Source organism: Bombyx mori, chromosome 20 (assembly GCF_030269925.1).
Source record: "Bombyx mori chromosome 20, ASM3026992v2".
Classification (NCBI taxonomy): domain Eukaryota; kingdom Metazoa; phylum Arthropoda; class Insecta; order Lepidoptera; family Bombycidae; genus Bombyx; species Bombyx mori.
In genome coordinates, this window is record NC_085126.1 from 8,633,480 (window position 1) to 8,649,065 (window position 15,586).

A 15,586-nucleotide genomic window follows, 5' to 3' on the forward strand; every position below is an offset into this window, starting at 1 on the left:
TCACAGCCCACCTGGTGTTAAGTGGTTACTGAAGCCCATAGACATCTACAACGTAAGTGCGCCACTCTTCTCTCCCGCACTCTCTTTCACTATATTCTCCATAAGTGTGTGAAATTTCATATTCCTCCGTCTCCGTAAAAAGGGGTACAAAGTTTTTGCTTCATGTATTATATATGACGGAGGAGAAACGCTGAAGGAATGTTTTTAAAAAGTGTGACGTCAGCATTGTTGACGTCACGGTCATTAAGTTCTCGATGATGACTCATGTTTGGGCTTCCAAAACAAAACTTCACGAGAACTGCGTATATTGCACGAGAAGCATAACAACGTTCCAGAGAGATCCGTACTGTACGACGGCTCGGACACGAATGACTAAACGCTTTTTTTTTTTTTTTTTTTCCTACCTAAGCTGATAGCCCTAGCGGCTATGTCAGCGTAACCCTAACTTTAGTAGGTGAGCTCACGGGGCTCAAACCTGACGATGTTGCTAACACGAACCCTAGCAAGAGCCGTGCTTTGCAGAATCTACCACCGGATCGGAAACGCGACCCACTGAGAAGATCCGGCGAGAAACTCAGTGGGCTGTGTCTGAGAGTTAATTTACTCGTCGAGCCCTTCGTCGCAAGCGACGGGTTGGACGAGAACGGTGACCGGTGCTTGGACTTCCTAAAAGCACCGTTAGTGGATCGGGAGGATCCGAAATGACGTGTTTCGGGCGACGTCGACTGCTTTCCATTCTTTCCGCAGGACCGGGAATGTAGTTACCGGCGGCCACGATGAGAGGGTTCTCGTGTCGTGCCGCTTTATCGAAGTGGCGCATGGACGCCGACTGCAGATACTTACTGATGGACTCTAAGTCCAGGTCGTCATGGAGGTCGACATTCCTGACGAACCACGGGGCTCCGACGGCTATCCTGCAAAAACGGGATTGAATGATTTGGAAGGATTTTAAGTGTATGCGGGCCGCGTGAGCGAACACTACACTTGCATAGGTCATGACGGGGCGTATGCAAGTTTTGTAGAGTGTCACCTTATTTCTAAGGGACATTTTACTTCGCCTACATATCATCGGGTAGAGACGTCCTAGAATGAAGGCGGCACGGTCGCGTACCGTCTTGATGTGGGGGCGGAATGTCATCCTACTGTCGAGGGTGACGCCTAAATATTTGACCTTCGGGGCCTACGGTATGGGCTGGTCGAACATCGTGATTGGGCGAACGGCGGGGGCGGAGGTGTTGACGCGCCTAGTCGGGAGGGACTAAACGCTAGACAGCACGGCCGTATTTATCGGACTTCGTACACGTCAGCGTGTTTACAAGTATTAAACACGTGAGCGTGTTTACAAGATTTTAAAGTATTGAAATTACAATAAAAGGGACTGTTTAACATCAATTTCTTATCACAGAGTAATTAGTTGATGATCAGTAGGTAAATAGTCATATTTGCGCCGACATATATATATAGATTTTTTAACTTTTTTTTTTTGTACAGATTCGTATTGAAGCCTCAAAGGGAAGGTGGCGGGAATAATGTGTACGGTTCGGAAGTGAGGGACGCGTTGACTCGCATGCGACACAGCCGGGAGCGAGCCGCGTACATACTGATGGAGAGGATATTGCCGCCTCTGGTAAGGATTTTCTTTATTTATTGCTTAGTTTGGTGGACGAGCTCACAGCCCACCTGGTGTCAAGTGGTTACCGGAGCCCATAAACACCTACAACGTAAATGCGCCACCCATCTTGAGATATAAGTTCTAAGATTTCAGTATAGTTACAATAAAAAAATACAATCTATATATAGAACAATGAATTGCTGTTCGTTAGTCTCGCTAAAACTCGAGAACCGCTGGACCGATTTGGCTAACTTTGGTCTTGAATTATTCGTGGAAGTCCAGAGAAGGTTTAAAAAATATGAAAATGCTTGGAATTACATATATAAAAACAAACAATTTTGTTTTTCCTTAGATGTGTCCCCTTGATGTGTCTTTTATTTATCGATTGAGGCACTACGAAGTCTGCCGGGTCCGCTAGTAAAACAATAAAAATCAATAGGAAAATAAGATTACTGATATGACTGCTGGAGACTTATTATTAAAATATTATTAAAATCTTCAATTGGAACTATTTTTCATGACCAACGATTTTATGGTCCAGATAATGTTAAACTGTTACCGCAACTATGAGTTCCTGTCCATCTTAAGAGATAACTCGAGTCTTTTGTAAGTACATTCTTGGAAGTCGTCGTGGCCTAAAGGATAAGACGTCCGGTGCATTCGTGTTGAGCGATGCACCGGTGTTCGAATCCCGCAGGCGGGTACCAATTTTTCTAATGAAATATGTACTCAACAAATGTTCACGATTGACTTCCACGGTGAAGGAATAACATCGTGTAATAAAAATCAAAACCCGCAAAATTATAATTTGTGTAATTACTGGTGGTAGGACCTCTTGTGAGTCCGCGTGGGTAGGTACCACCGCCCTGCCTATTTCTGTCGTGAAGCAGTAATGCGTTTCGGTTTGAAGGGTGGGGCAGCCGTTGTAACTATACTGAGACTAGAACTTGTATCTCAAGGTGGGTGGCGCGTCTACGTTATAGATGTCTATGGGCTCCATAACCACTTAATACCAGGTGGGCTGTGAGCTGGTCCACACAATCTAAGCAATAAAAAAAATAAAAAATAAAAAATTCACACGGTGCGCATTCTATAAATGATGTATGTGTCGTAATTGTTTTGATAATTTTCAGGTATCAGGGTACATGATAAGGCCGGGGGCGCCTGTCCCACCGCCGCTGGTAGATCTCGTGTCGGAGCTCGGAATATTTGGGGTCATTATTGGGTATGTGCGATCCTTGTAATATATCTAACGCTTATATTGGAGGAGCGAGACATGATAGGACCAGAGCCCATGGACATCATAAAGTCATTCCTTCGACCTTCGAACTTAGACGCGGAATCAGAGGGCGGTGCCTATCCGGCCCTAGATAATCATCATCATTATGCCCTTTTCCCAGTCACCTGGGGTCAGCGCAACATATTTTCTCTTTCTATGTTCCTCTATCATATACCATTTCTTCGGTCACTCCCCTCTTACCCACATCGTCTTTCACGCAATCCATCCATTTCTTCTTGGTCTACCCCTTCCTCTATATCCTTCCACATTGATAGTTAACACTCTCTTACCAGCCTCATTTTCATTTCGTCTCATCACATGTCCATACCATCCCAAACGCGCACTTCTCCGCTTCTCTGTCACAGATGCCACTTTCAGACTTCCTCTAACATATTTATTTCGTAATTTTCGTATTCTATCTATTCCGTTACTCCCCACATCCATCGCAACATTAGCATGTCTGCTGTATGCAATCGCCTTACGTCCTTGCCTAAATCGGCTGCAAAGCCGTGTGTTCGGTTCTAAGGGTAGCGTGTTATTTTAATGCAATCATACTCGCAAAATTATTAGCAACATTACTGGTGGTAGGAACTCTTGTGAGTCCGCGCGTGTAGGTACCACCACCCTGCCTATTTCTGCCGTGAAGCCATAATGCGTTTCGGTTTTAAGGGCGGGGCAGCCGTTGTAACTATACCTGAGACCTTAGAACTTATATCTCAAGGTGGGTGGCGCATTTACGTTGTAGATGTCTATGGGCTCCAGTAATCACTTAACACCAGGCAGGCTGTGAGTACGTCCACCCATCTAAGCAAAAAAAAATTATGTTTTTTTCCAGTACGAAAGAGAAGATCTACTGCAATCGTCAGGTCGGTCACATGTTGCGCACCAAACTAGCCGACGCTAACGAGGGCGGTGTCGCCGCCGGACTGGGCGCGCTAGACTCGCCCTATCTACTAGACCTATAACGAACGCCCGTACAAATCAACTTATAAAAACACTAGCTGTACCCGTCCGCTTCGCTGGGCATTTAAAATTAACATTATCATTTCTCACCTCCACAAAGATTCTCATCATTAACGCCCCCGCAACTGGTGTAGGGAGTCCAACACTCATATAAATATTAGCCTATCCATTAAGTACATGTATTTTCTACATGTATACCAAGTTTCAAGTCAATCGGATGCACGGTTCAGTAGTTATAACGGAACATCCGTAAAAACCACCGTAGATTTATATATATTAGTATATAAATCTACGGTGAGGTATGAGGTCTTTTTGGGAGTTTCCGACGTAGGCAATGTTGCTTTCAAATTATTAAACTAGAGGGCGCCACTGTTCTGTGAAGAAAATAAGTATTAGTTTGGTATGAGGTTTGCAACATTTGGTTTGTTACCCTAATGCTGGGATAATTTCAATATACAGTCAATATACAGTTCTTCACATACCACAGGTGGGATTCGATTTTTATTACAGATACATTATTGTAGAATCATATATTAATATATGATCAAGATATAAATAGGATATGCCTTTTGCCATTGCTTATTATTTTAAGCACCTATTTAAATTTCAAACTCAATAAGTTTTAATAAATGGATAATAAATTAGATTTTCGAAAGAAAATAGTCTTTACATTTCTGTTTCTTTTTGGAGATATTTTGGCCTGGTAACTGAGACTTTTAAGCCAATTCATGTTTTATATGTATTTTGATAGTTACGGGTAATAAATTAATTTCATAATACCCTCTCTGGTAAATTTTTTCGATATGTCAAATTTAAAGGAATTTATGTTACTTAGATTGATAAAATAGAGAACTGAACGAATAACTTGCCGCACAATGTCGATCAAACTTGCCCGTACACAATTGTAATACGAATGACGTCATTTGAGGCCAAAATAAGCAAGATAAACATTATGCATCAATAAACAAATGATTAAAATTTATGAAAAGATTAGTCACATGTCATACGCATTGCGACATGTTTAGCTTGACGTTATAATTATTAGATTTTAATTATGTAGCGATTTAAAACTGAAAATGTTGAGAGGTGAAAAGCTATTAGGTTCAAACGACATTTCGCTTAACCCGCGACATATAACTTTGTAATTAAAGGTGTGTTTTATTTGATATTAGCATCAACAGTTTGATGTTTTTAATAGAATTTCAATTAAGTTTACCCCATTCAAATACCTGAAGATTTTTTTATGTTATGATATTTTTTTCATATTTTAAACTCTCAAAGGCTCTCTTGTAAATTTGCAAAAATGTCGAACAAAATAGCTTTTCATCTCATAGTGTATGACTGATCAGATTGAATTCAATAAAATATTTTGGGTTTTGAATGATATTTGTGTCTGGTTATCTATTGAATGATTTCAAATTTGATTTAGATAAAGAGCGTGTTGAAAAATCACTTGGAGTGCTGAGTCCACAGTTGTATGTCATGGACCGTTTTCCAATTACAGTACAAGAGCACAGAGCAATTGGAAAACTACCATTAAGTAATGGTTAATTACAGAGCATAATGCGACACAGTGACGCACAATGCCGAATTATGCTGAAGCTTAGTTGAGCATTATGCCGCATAATGCGCTCTTGTGCTGTAATTGGAAAACGGCCTATGTATCTGACTCTTTTAACATTCTAAAGCAACAAGTACTTATGTTTGTCGACTGATTATTGATTGTTCTTGAAGTATATTTTAAATTTGTGTAACTGCACTTTTATATTGATTTGAAACAAAGTCTTTTACTTGGAACAGAATTCGCTGGAGTTATCTAAAAAGATATTTTAAAATTTTAATTATTTTTGAATAACATTCCTTTTGTTATTATTATTATTATTATGTTAGGGTTTTTTTTTATTATATTTCCTTTACTTTAGATGAATTTTAATTTTACATAGAGTTTATTACTTAATGATAAAAAATGGGCAATTATTATACCAAAGTGGGAATAATAAAATGACCGAGGAAAGACTAGAATAGACGATAAACTGAAATAATGTGTTACGATAATTTGGTGCTAAATCGAACCGATTTTGTATAATAAAATTTATAGTTTAATAAATGTTTGTAATAAGTACATATTCGTTTTGTTTTATTTGTTAAAAATAAATAATAAATAATTGAATATGCAATTTCGAAAAGGGCACATATTTTGTCAAATACGTTTTTTCATATACACGTAGTTTTGAGTCTTACCTACATCCATTTTATAATAATTCCAGTAATTTTCAATTGCTAATTAACACTAAAATATATCTAAAAAGTTAATATTTTAAATTTTACACTGCTTTAGAAAATAATCAGTTTTTTTTTATTTCCTGAACATATTACATTTTCAGAGATGTGCCCTTTTCGAAATTGCATATTCAATTAGGATCAACAAACCCCGCACGGTCATCCGGCACCAAATTAGGGTTCCCTGTGTTTTGAGTATCAGAGACTGATATACATACTTAAATACGTTTAAATGTATAGATAAATAATAAACAACCAAACAAAGAGTAAACCAACCTGTTAATCACACAAGTACTTAGTTCTTTTTGACGTTCAACAAGTGTATAGTTTCATTTATGTTGAATAAAAAAAAAATGATTTGAATTGAATGTTTGCCTGACGTGGGAATTGAGCCCAGGACCCTCGGTGCAACGCTTACTATTGCACCACCGAGTCAGGTAAAGGTAAACAGTTTGTTGCTTGGTGTAAATAGATCATTATTACTGGTGGTAGGACCTCTTGTGAGTCCGCACGGTTTGCTGTGTTTCAATGTTACCTAATTTTGTGTGTTCAATTAAGTATATAAAAGTATATATAAAGAGCTGTGGAGGGTCACTAAGCAGACACCAATGGAGAAGGAGATCCTTTCGCGGAAGTGGCATTGGATTGGTCACACTTTGAGAAAGCCCGATACCCACCTATCAAAGAGAGCACTGACCTGGAAAGTGTCTGGTAAAAGGAAGAGAGGCCGCCCCAGAACAACTTGGCGTCGCTCGGTGGAACAGGAGCTAGGGGTCTTGGGCATGACGTGGGAGGAGCTAGAACAGACTGCCCAAGACCGATATAAATGGAAAAATTTGATTCTTTTTTTTTTTTTTTTTTTTTTTTTTATGATTGAAGGATTACTGGTGGCCCGGAGGCCTTTCCAGCTTCACCAGGACAGGTGGGCGAGCAAATGCTCAGCCAGGAGGGGTGGGATTTGCTAACAACTGCCCGAGCGCCTCCGAAGGAGACCTAACAACTCAAGAGCAGTTGCTTCGCGAATGAATCTACTACCGGATCGGAATCGCGACCCACTGAGAAGATCCGGCGAGAAACTCAGCGGGCTGATGCATGGGTTAGGCTGCACGTCGACCTCTTTGTCGAGTTCGACGCGTACGGTTACCGGGGTTCCTCAGCCTGCTCCTAGTGTTAGAGCTGAAGGTATCTAATGCAAGAGTTATTGGATCTGATGGATCCGTAAGGACGTGTCTAGGGCGACGACGGTGACTTGCTCCTGCGTGATCAGGATTCGGGGAGTAGTCAGCGGCAGCAACGATAAGGCGATTATCATGACGCATAGCCTTATCGAAGTAACGTTCCGACACTGACTTCATGTGTTTGCGGATCGATTCGAGGCCCAGGTCGTCGTGTAGGTCGACGTTCCTCACGAACCACGGAGCCCCGACGGCTAACCTGCAAAAGCGGGATTGTAGGGATTGGAGGGTGTCTATGTGTGTGCGGGCCGCGTGAGCGAACACCACATTCGCGTAAGTCATGACGGGCCTTATGCAAGTTTTGTAAAGTGTCACCTTGTTCCGAAGGGACATTTTACTCCGCTTACAGATCATGGGATAGAGTCTGCCGAGAATAAATGCGGCACGATCGCGGACTGTTTTTATATGCGGGCGGAATGTCATGGATGCATCCAGGGTGACTCCCAGGTACTTGACCTTCCTAGCCCAGGGTATAGGTTGGCCGAAGAGGGTGATCGGGGGTGTGATATTTCTCCTCCTAATGCGGGAGGAAATAAGCGGTGAGTTTCCCCTTTGAAATAACACTGCTGTGCTTTTCGCTGGGTTGATGTCTATGCGCCATTTTCGGAACCACTGTCCGAGGGTTAACGCTGCACTCTGGAGCTTACTCGCGATTAGGGACTTGTTTCTACTTGAGTAGTAAACGGTTGTGTAAAATTTGATTCGAGCCCTACACCCCAGCAGAGGGTAATAGGAAAGCATGATGATGATGATGAATTAAGTATATACACACACACGCACACACACTCTCTCTCTCTCTCTTTAATTTTTTTATAATAGGTAATTCGTTTTACTTCATCATATTATACGTTATCTATACTTTGTACGTTACATGTGTTACATTTCACTATTATAACATTTATTTTGTTTTTTATTTAACCTTTTTTTAATTAGTATTTCGCTCAAGCTTTAGTTAGCCAAAAACTAATTAATCCGTTTACCTATTTACGTGTTACTTTATAATGTCAAAATTTTGTTTTGTTTGTTGTCTGTATACAATGTTACAATCCATGATAATAAATTAATATCTATATATATAAAAATGAATTGCTGTTCGTTAGTCTCGAATTCGAGAACGGCTGGACCGATTTGGCTAACTTTGGTCTTGAATTATTCGTGGAAGTCCAGAGAAGGTTTAAAAAATATGAAAATGCTTGGAACTATATAAAAACAAACAATTTTGTTTTTCCTTAGATGTGTCCCCTTGATGTGTCTTTTATTTATCGATTGAGGCACTACCAAGTCTGCCGGGTCAGCTAGTCTTTTTATAAATTTTAATGTAAAGGAAATTTGTTTGTCTTACGTAACGTCTTAAGTACTTAACCGATCATCTTAAATATATCGTACATATTAGGGATACAAAAAGTGTGCCCACAATGAGGGGAAATTCCCCATTTGAGGGGAAATTAGGGTCCATAGAGGGAGAAAAAGGGGAAATTGCGGGAAATCATGGGTAAATGGCATTTAGTGTAAATAATATTATCATAGTATACCTAGGCGGCACTGAAAATTTCGGGAATTAACGAAGTGACACAACATTACTATTTAAAAATGTATTTATTGCTTTTCGAAGTATTCTCCGCGAAATTTGACACATTTTTCCATACGATGGAACCAATCATTGAAGCAACCATTCCATTCGGAAGTTGGGGTCTCCAAAATGGCCGTTTTGTAGGCGTCCACAGCTTCTTCAGGTGATGAAAATCTCTGTCCACGCAATTTATTCTTTATTTTAGAGAAAGTATAGAAATCATTAGGGCTTAGGTCGGGGCTGTACGGCGGATGGTCTAATAATTCGATGTTTTCTTGCTCTAAAAACTCTTTTGTTCTGTGCGCGGTGTGAGAACTCGCATTGTCGTGATGGAGGATGATGCAGCGGTTGCAGTTCTCTTTACGGAGTTCAGAAACGACCTGTGGCAAACAAATGCTAGCATACCATTCTGCATTAGCCGTTCTTTGTCCCTCAAGAGGAATAGTCGTAACATGGCCGGTTTTGGAGACAAACGTGGCCACCATTTTTTTTTGCAACACTCCGTGAACGAACAATTTTTGTTGGCTTTAACTCATTTTCGAACACCCAAGCTCGTGACTGGTTTTTTGTTTCGGGTTCGTACGCGTATATCCAGGATTCGTCACCTGATACAATGTTGTATACCGCATTTGAGGATCTTGCGTGGAATCTTTCGAGAGTTCTGACGCACCAAGTAACGCGAGCCGCTTTTTGCTCTTCACAGAGCGAATGCGGTATCCATCGGGAAAACAACTTTTTTACACCTAATTGTTCATGCAAGATTATTTGTATTTGACTCATGCCAATGTCTAAAGTTGCCTGAATTTCGCGGTATGTCACATGTCGATATTCCTCAATCAGCTTACGCACAGCATCAACGTTTTCTTGGGTGACTACAGTTTTTGGACGACCTTGACGGGGATCATCACTGAGCTTGACACGTCCACATTGAAACTCAGTAACCAGCGATAAATTGTGGTTTTGGATGGGGCTTCATCACTAAATGCAGAAATCATCCGGTCAACACACTGTTTTTGTGTTAAACCACTTCGAAAGTCATAATAAATCATCGCTCTTGAATTTTCTCGAGTCAATTCCATTTTCTCAACGACTAAACAAGTTTGACAAAACCTCGTGACAAGACCGAGAATCTTTTTTTAAATAAATAAATGGTATTCGATTTTTAAAACCAAGGAGTTTTCAATTAAAAAGATTTTAAATTGACAGGAACAGTGGAAATATTCCATTCCCGATACTTTTAGTGCAGCCCTCGTAGTATCACCAGAGGCGTGGGTAGGCTATAGAAGAAAATCGATAAAGACCTTTTTTTTATTTACTACACTAGGGCCAAAAGTGAAAACTACAGCAGAAAAATTGTTGAGGGGAAAAAAGCCCTGAGAAGGGGAAATTTGAATTGAGGCGTGGGGAAAGGAAATCATTTAAGTGGAAACACTGGATATAAAAGCGGACAAAGGGTACAAGTGAATCTGGGAAAAACTTCTATTAGTAGTAGTGGTAAAGAATAAAACACAAAATGTTTCATTTAATAATTATTTCATTAAATTAACAACAATCTAATATTGCACCAGTGTCTATATGTACTCGTGGTATTTGGGCAGCTTGTTCTTGAAGGTCACAGATTCGCCTGGCGCGTATCCCAGTTCGTAACGGAAGGCTGGGTGAGCAGAAATAACCTGAAAAAAAGTTATAAAAAAAAACTCAGACGTTAAACTTAGAAGCTCGTATTTATGGTTAAAATATTATTTATTACCGCACAAATATTATTTAATTAAAAAAAAATTATTAACATGTTATAAAATTAGTTCTAGTTAAAAACAGTTTTACATTTCTCGATAAAATGCGCCATGCTGTTTGCACCAATAACGCAGCATCAGCTACAATGATACGATATCGGACTTCATACTTTATAGTTTAAAACTATTCTATTACTATAAAATTATCAAATTACTATAAAAATAATTTATAGGGGGTGCCATTTTCATTAACACTAATCATACCAACACTTACTGGTACCTATTTCCACCGTAGCGGGTAGATAATGGTATATGACAAGTATTACTCAAAATAAACAAAATAAAACAAAAAAATATAGTATAATAACTGTAGATTAATTGGTAAGAAAAAGTCATGAATTCAAATCTGCAAATGCAATAAGAAGATGATACCGTGTGCATGTGTGATTTTCAATGCAAAAGTTCAAAATGGGTCATTTGATCCGTTATTTATACCATACCATATCTAGTGTTATACCTATATTCGTAATATAAAATGAAATTAAAACTATAGACAATAGGTGGCAGCACTTTAGTAAGCTGTATTGTAATTGAGTGTTCTTACTGTGTATAATAAAAGTGATAAAATAAGTTTGTACAGCTTCTAATTTAAATTCTTTTCAAAAAGAAATCGATAGCACAATAAAAGGACCTTTTTTTCCACAGGAGAAAATCGCCGGATCCCCACCCACACGGCAGGTGGGGTGGGGTGCATGGTAAGTAGTTATAAATATTGTATGAACAGATATGAGTAGAAGGGCTATTTTGTTATATATCCTGAAAAGCACCCCACGCTTTTTTTACAACAATATCATTTTTTTACACTATTTTTAATTCACAGTTATTAAATTTATTTTCTATTTCTTTAAAAGCGTATTTTTTAAACTATTATTAATTTTTCTTTTTTTCAATATTTTTTTTTAATATTGAATTGTCATCGGCCCTAAGTATACTGAATTTCGAGTTAATACGACGTTTTGAAGGGGATCAAAATCATGTTCCAAGATTCCTTAACAAATATACATATGTCTGAAGCCAATAAAAGCGTATTAAAAAATATTAAACATTCATTCAACAAATGTTCACGATTGACTTCCACGGTGAAGGGATAACATCGTGTAACAAAAATCAAACCCGCAAAAATTATAATTTACGTAATTACTGGTGGTAGGACCTCTTGTGAGTCCGCGCGGGTAGGTGCCACCACCTCGCCTATTTCTGCCGTGAAGCAGCAATGCGTTTCGGTTTGAAGGGTGGGGCAGCCGTTGTAACTATATTCGAGACCTTAGAACTTATATCTCAAGGTGGGTGGCGCATTTACGTTGTAGATGTCTATGGGCTCCAGTGACCGCTTAACACCAGGTGGGCTGTGAGCTCGTCCACCTCCCTAAGCCATTAAAAAAAATAATTAAACCTCCTCACCTTTTCTCTCTCGTAACAGTCCTCGGCGCTAGTTATCAGCTCCGGTATGTCCAGTTTGGGGATGGCGAGCAGATTCATCAGCAAGTGCTTCTGGTTCGTGTAGAGCGCGCGCTGGTCGGCCCAGTCCACTTCGCGAGGCAAACGCCAGTCCTTCATCTTGGGCTCTTCACGCTCCGTATACTGGTCGAAGTTCAGTCGCTCTATGTCCTCGACGACCTGAATTTAAAATGTTTTATCGATGGTTAAGATGCCCGCAAGCTTTTTTTTTATTGCTTAGATGGAGCCCATAGACATTTACAACGTAAATGCGCCACCCACCTTGAGATGTAAGTTCTAAGATCTCAGTATAGTTACAACGGCTGCCCCGCCCTTCAAGCCGAAACGCATTACTGCTTCACGACAGAAGTAGGCATGGTGGTGGTGGTACCTACCCATGCGGACTCACAAGACGTCCTACCCTCAGTAAGTACGCAAATTAAAATTTTTCAGGTTTCATTTTTATCACAAGATTTTATTCCTTCATCGTGGAAGTCGATCGTGAACCATTGTTAGGTACGTATTTCATTAGCAAAATTGGTACCCGCCTGGAATTCGAACACCGATGCATCGCTCAACACGAATGCGCCAGACGTCTTATCCTTTAGGCCGCGACGAATTTACAAAATTACATTTGTGTTTGTGTAAGCCAACCATTATTAATAATGCTAGATATTCCCACAATTTTCATATAGAAAAAATCATTTAATTAACTTAAAAAGAATAAGAAATGAACAAACCACTTCGACTTCACCTCCTCCGGTCCAGTCGTACACGAGCAGCTCTGCATGAGTGGCGATATCTCTCAGATACTTGTTTTTGTACTGCTTCTCAATTTCAGTCAGGAAGGCCGGTGTGAGAGCTTTGCTGGTCACCTCGTGACTGAGAGCACGTTTTTTAATAGCTTCTTGAACCTGTAAAAGTTGTACATGCACTGTACCAGAGTGTATCTATACTAATATTATAAAGCTGAAAAGTTTGTTTGAACACGCTAATCTCGGGAACTACTGGCCCGATTTGAAAAAATATTTCAGTGTTAGATAGCCCATTTACTGAGGAAGGCTATAGGCTATATAACATCACGGTAAGACCAATACAAGTGGAGCACCAATAAAGAATGTTTCAAAATAGGGGTTTAAATAGCTCCTTAACATTCTATAATTCAAAAATATTTACACTTTCTACATAAATGAAGTAGCGGTTAAAATTTAGCGTTATGTCAAAATAACTATTCCACACGGACAGAGTTGCAGGCAAAAGCTAGTATAATCATAAAAATGTATTTTTTCATTACACATAGGGGCAGACCAGCATGCATCCTGCCTGCAAGTGAGTGCTTACTGTCACTCATGGACTTTAGCAATGACAGAGACACTGCCAAGCATCTGCCTACCAATGCCAATTAATATAGGTATATAAAATATACACTAATGTGACTGACACATTTACCTATTAACATCAATCTACAGAAAACTCATGAACCTTATTTTATATATTTTAAAGATTGAATAATTAAATTAACTTTAAATTTATGACGACTGTTTAAGTTATTCTATATACTAGAGACCCACCCTCGCTTCGCTTCAGAAACTGTAAGTTATTATTGATTTCTCCACTATTTAATGGATGCTACTATACAAATAAACCTTCCTCTTCAATCAGTCTATCTATTAAAAAAAACCGCATCAAAATCCGTTGCGAAGTTTTAAAGATTTAAGTATACATAGGGACAGAAGATATAGGGACAGAGAAAGCGACTTTGTTTTATACTATGTTTTTTTTTTATTGCTTAGATGGGTGGACGAGCTCACAGCCCACCTGGTGTTAAGTGGTTACTGGAGCCCATAGACATCTACAACGTAAATGCGCCACCCATCTCGAGAAATAAGTTCTAACGTCTCAAGTATAGTTACAATCTTCAAACCGAAACGTATTACTGCTTCATGGCAGAAATAGGCAAGGCGGTGGTATCTACCCGCGCGGACTCAAGAGGTCCTACCACCAGTAAAAGTAGTGATTACAAACCTTGGAAACAGGAAGATCCAGATAAATAACTAGATGTGGACGCATTAGCTCCTCAATTGTGTTTTCTCGCAGCTCATAGTAAGTTGACCTGACTGCCTTACTCAAGAATTTCTGAGAATACATAGCTTCCAAGAATACAAAGTCAGAGTAAGGGGACCTCTCCAACACAATTCCTTGGCCAGTATTGAACAGGTGTGCCAAAGCATCAATATACTGACTGTACCGGGCCACATACATCATTATTTGGAAGTTTGCAGCCAAGCGATGGTTAGGATTCTGATTGAAATTAACATGGTCAAAGGTCCTAGTGTCCTCGGGTACTTGGTCGTCGAAGGACCTCAAGTCGACGCCGTTCGGACGAATATAGTGCAAATCCATGTTAGCTTCGGGGAAATGCTTCATACCCAAGTCATCGGCTAGGGAGGCTGCAAAGGCGGTCTTACCAGCAGCTACCGGCCCTTCCACGATTATCACTTTGCTGTTATCATCAAACCTGTGGGTCGTGCGGTCGATTAAGCTGCGCAACCAAGTGTAGTCCTTGTTCACATAGTCAAAGGGTGCAGGTTTCGGTGGAGGAGGTGGTAGCGCTTCCCGCATGGCCCGCCCGGAGATATTCCTATTTTGTACAAACGTACATGCTGCTATTTTTGTACCCTGAGTTGGGCTGATAACTTTAATTACAGCTGTTCTGACGAGAGTAGCCATTGTGGCTAATGTACCTTATGAATTGTGAAACTGTGAAATATTAAATAATTTCGAATGATTAGGTATTTGAATCATAAATTGAAGTGTTTATCTTAAATAAATCACTTTTTCTCACCTCAAATCAATACATAACAACAAATCGCAGCTAGAAGATTTGTGACATAACCATTTTAATACGTTCTGAAACAGTTAGGTCATAATGTTCATAATAAGTGTATAATCTATGAGTTAGATAAAGTTTTTTTGCAATAGCAGCGTTGAATTCTCCCAACTTTTAATAAACGTTAAAATTATTTTTAAGTACCTAAGGATTTAAAAAAAATATATATTTATTTATGCCGATCGAAACTTATTACACATTTAGTAATAGTTCAAAAACCCTTTTTTGCTATAATATATTTTTGAACGCTTTTCGCTCGGATTATGCACTTAAACATAGATTATAGCTCTTAGAGTCAAACTGAAATTACCAAATATGGAGAGTATAGGCGTTGGGCAGGACACCTTGCGAGATATACGCATAAAAGATGGACATTAGAAACCACAACATGGGAAGGACCAGTGGGCAAAAGAAGAAGAGGCCGACCAAGGGGCAGATGGATCGACGAAATAATAGCAGCAACTGGAAAAGAATGGAGAAATAAAGCCAAGAATAGGAAGAGTGCAGTAAGCTGGAGGAGGCTTATA

At 39.5% G+C, this 15,586-nt stretch overlaps 2 protein-coding genes across 3 annotated transcripts in view; one reads left to right on the forward strand and one right to left on the reverse strand.

Annotated features, from left to right (window-relative positions):
• Positions 1 to 5,980, forward strand: part of LOC101745237 (glutathione synthetase) — a 30,174-nt gene extending 24,194 nt beyond the window's left edge. For both annotated transcript variants that reach the window (XM_004927591.5, XM_004927590.5), the window contains exons 10-12: positions 1,492 to 1,627; positions 2,746 to 2,837; positions 3,727 to 5,980. In XM_004927591.5, coding sequence (XP_004927648.1) covers positions 1,492 to 1,627; positions 2,746 to 2,837; positions 3,727 to 3,856 — 358 coding nt within the window. In that variant the 3' untranslated portion in view covers positions 3,857 to 5,980. The remainder of the gene's footprint in view (positions 1 to 1,491; positions 1,628 to 2,745; positions 2,838 to 3,726) is intronic.
• Positions 5,981 to 10,455: 4,475 nt separating this feature from the next.
• Positions 10,456 to 15,277, reverse strand: LOC101745480 (NADH dehydrogenase [ubiquinone] 1 alpha subcomplex subunit 10, mitochondrial). Its single transcript, XM_004927592.5, has 5 exons — positions 15,015 to 15,277; positions 14,195 to 14,929; positions 12,910 to 13,083; positions 12,134 to 12,349; positions 10,456 to 10,612 (listed from the first exon to the last, which is right to left on the reverse strand). The coding sequence occupies exons 2-5, from the start codon at positions 14,897 to 14,899 to the stop codon at positions 10,511 to 10,513; spliced, it is 1,197 nt and encodes a 398-aa protein (XP_004927649.1). The 5' UTR covers positions 14,900 to 14,929; positions 15,015 to 15,277; the 3' UTR covers positions 10,456 to 10,510.
• Between the last annotated feature and the right edge of the window lie 309 nt (positions 15,278 to 15,586).

What these genes read in the sequence shown, in the direction of transcription:
- LOC101745480 (XM_004927592.5), bottom strand. Translation starts at nt 14,899, where the DNA reads ATGGCTACTCTCGTCAGAACAGCTGTAATTAAAGTTATCAGCCCAACT. An exon ending in TGGATCTTCCTGTTTCCAAG is followed by an intron (nt 13,084 to 14,194) that starts GTTTGTAATCAC and finishes CAACTTTTACAG; the next exon opens with GTTCAAGAAGCTATTAAAAA. An exon ending in ACTGTTACGAGAGAGAAAAG is followed by an intron (nt 10,613 to 12,133) that starts GTGAGGAGGTTT and finishes ACTTTTTTTCAG; the next exon opens with GTTATTTCTGCTCACCCAGC.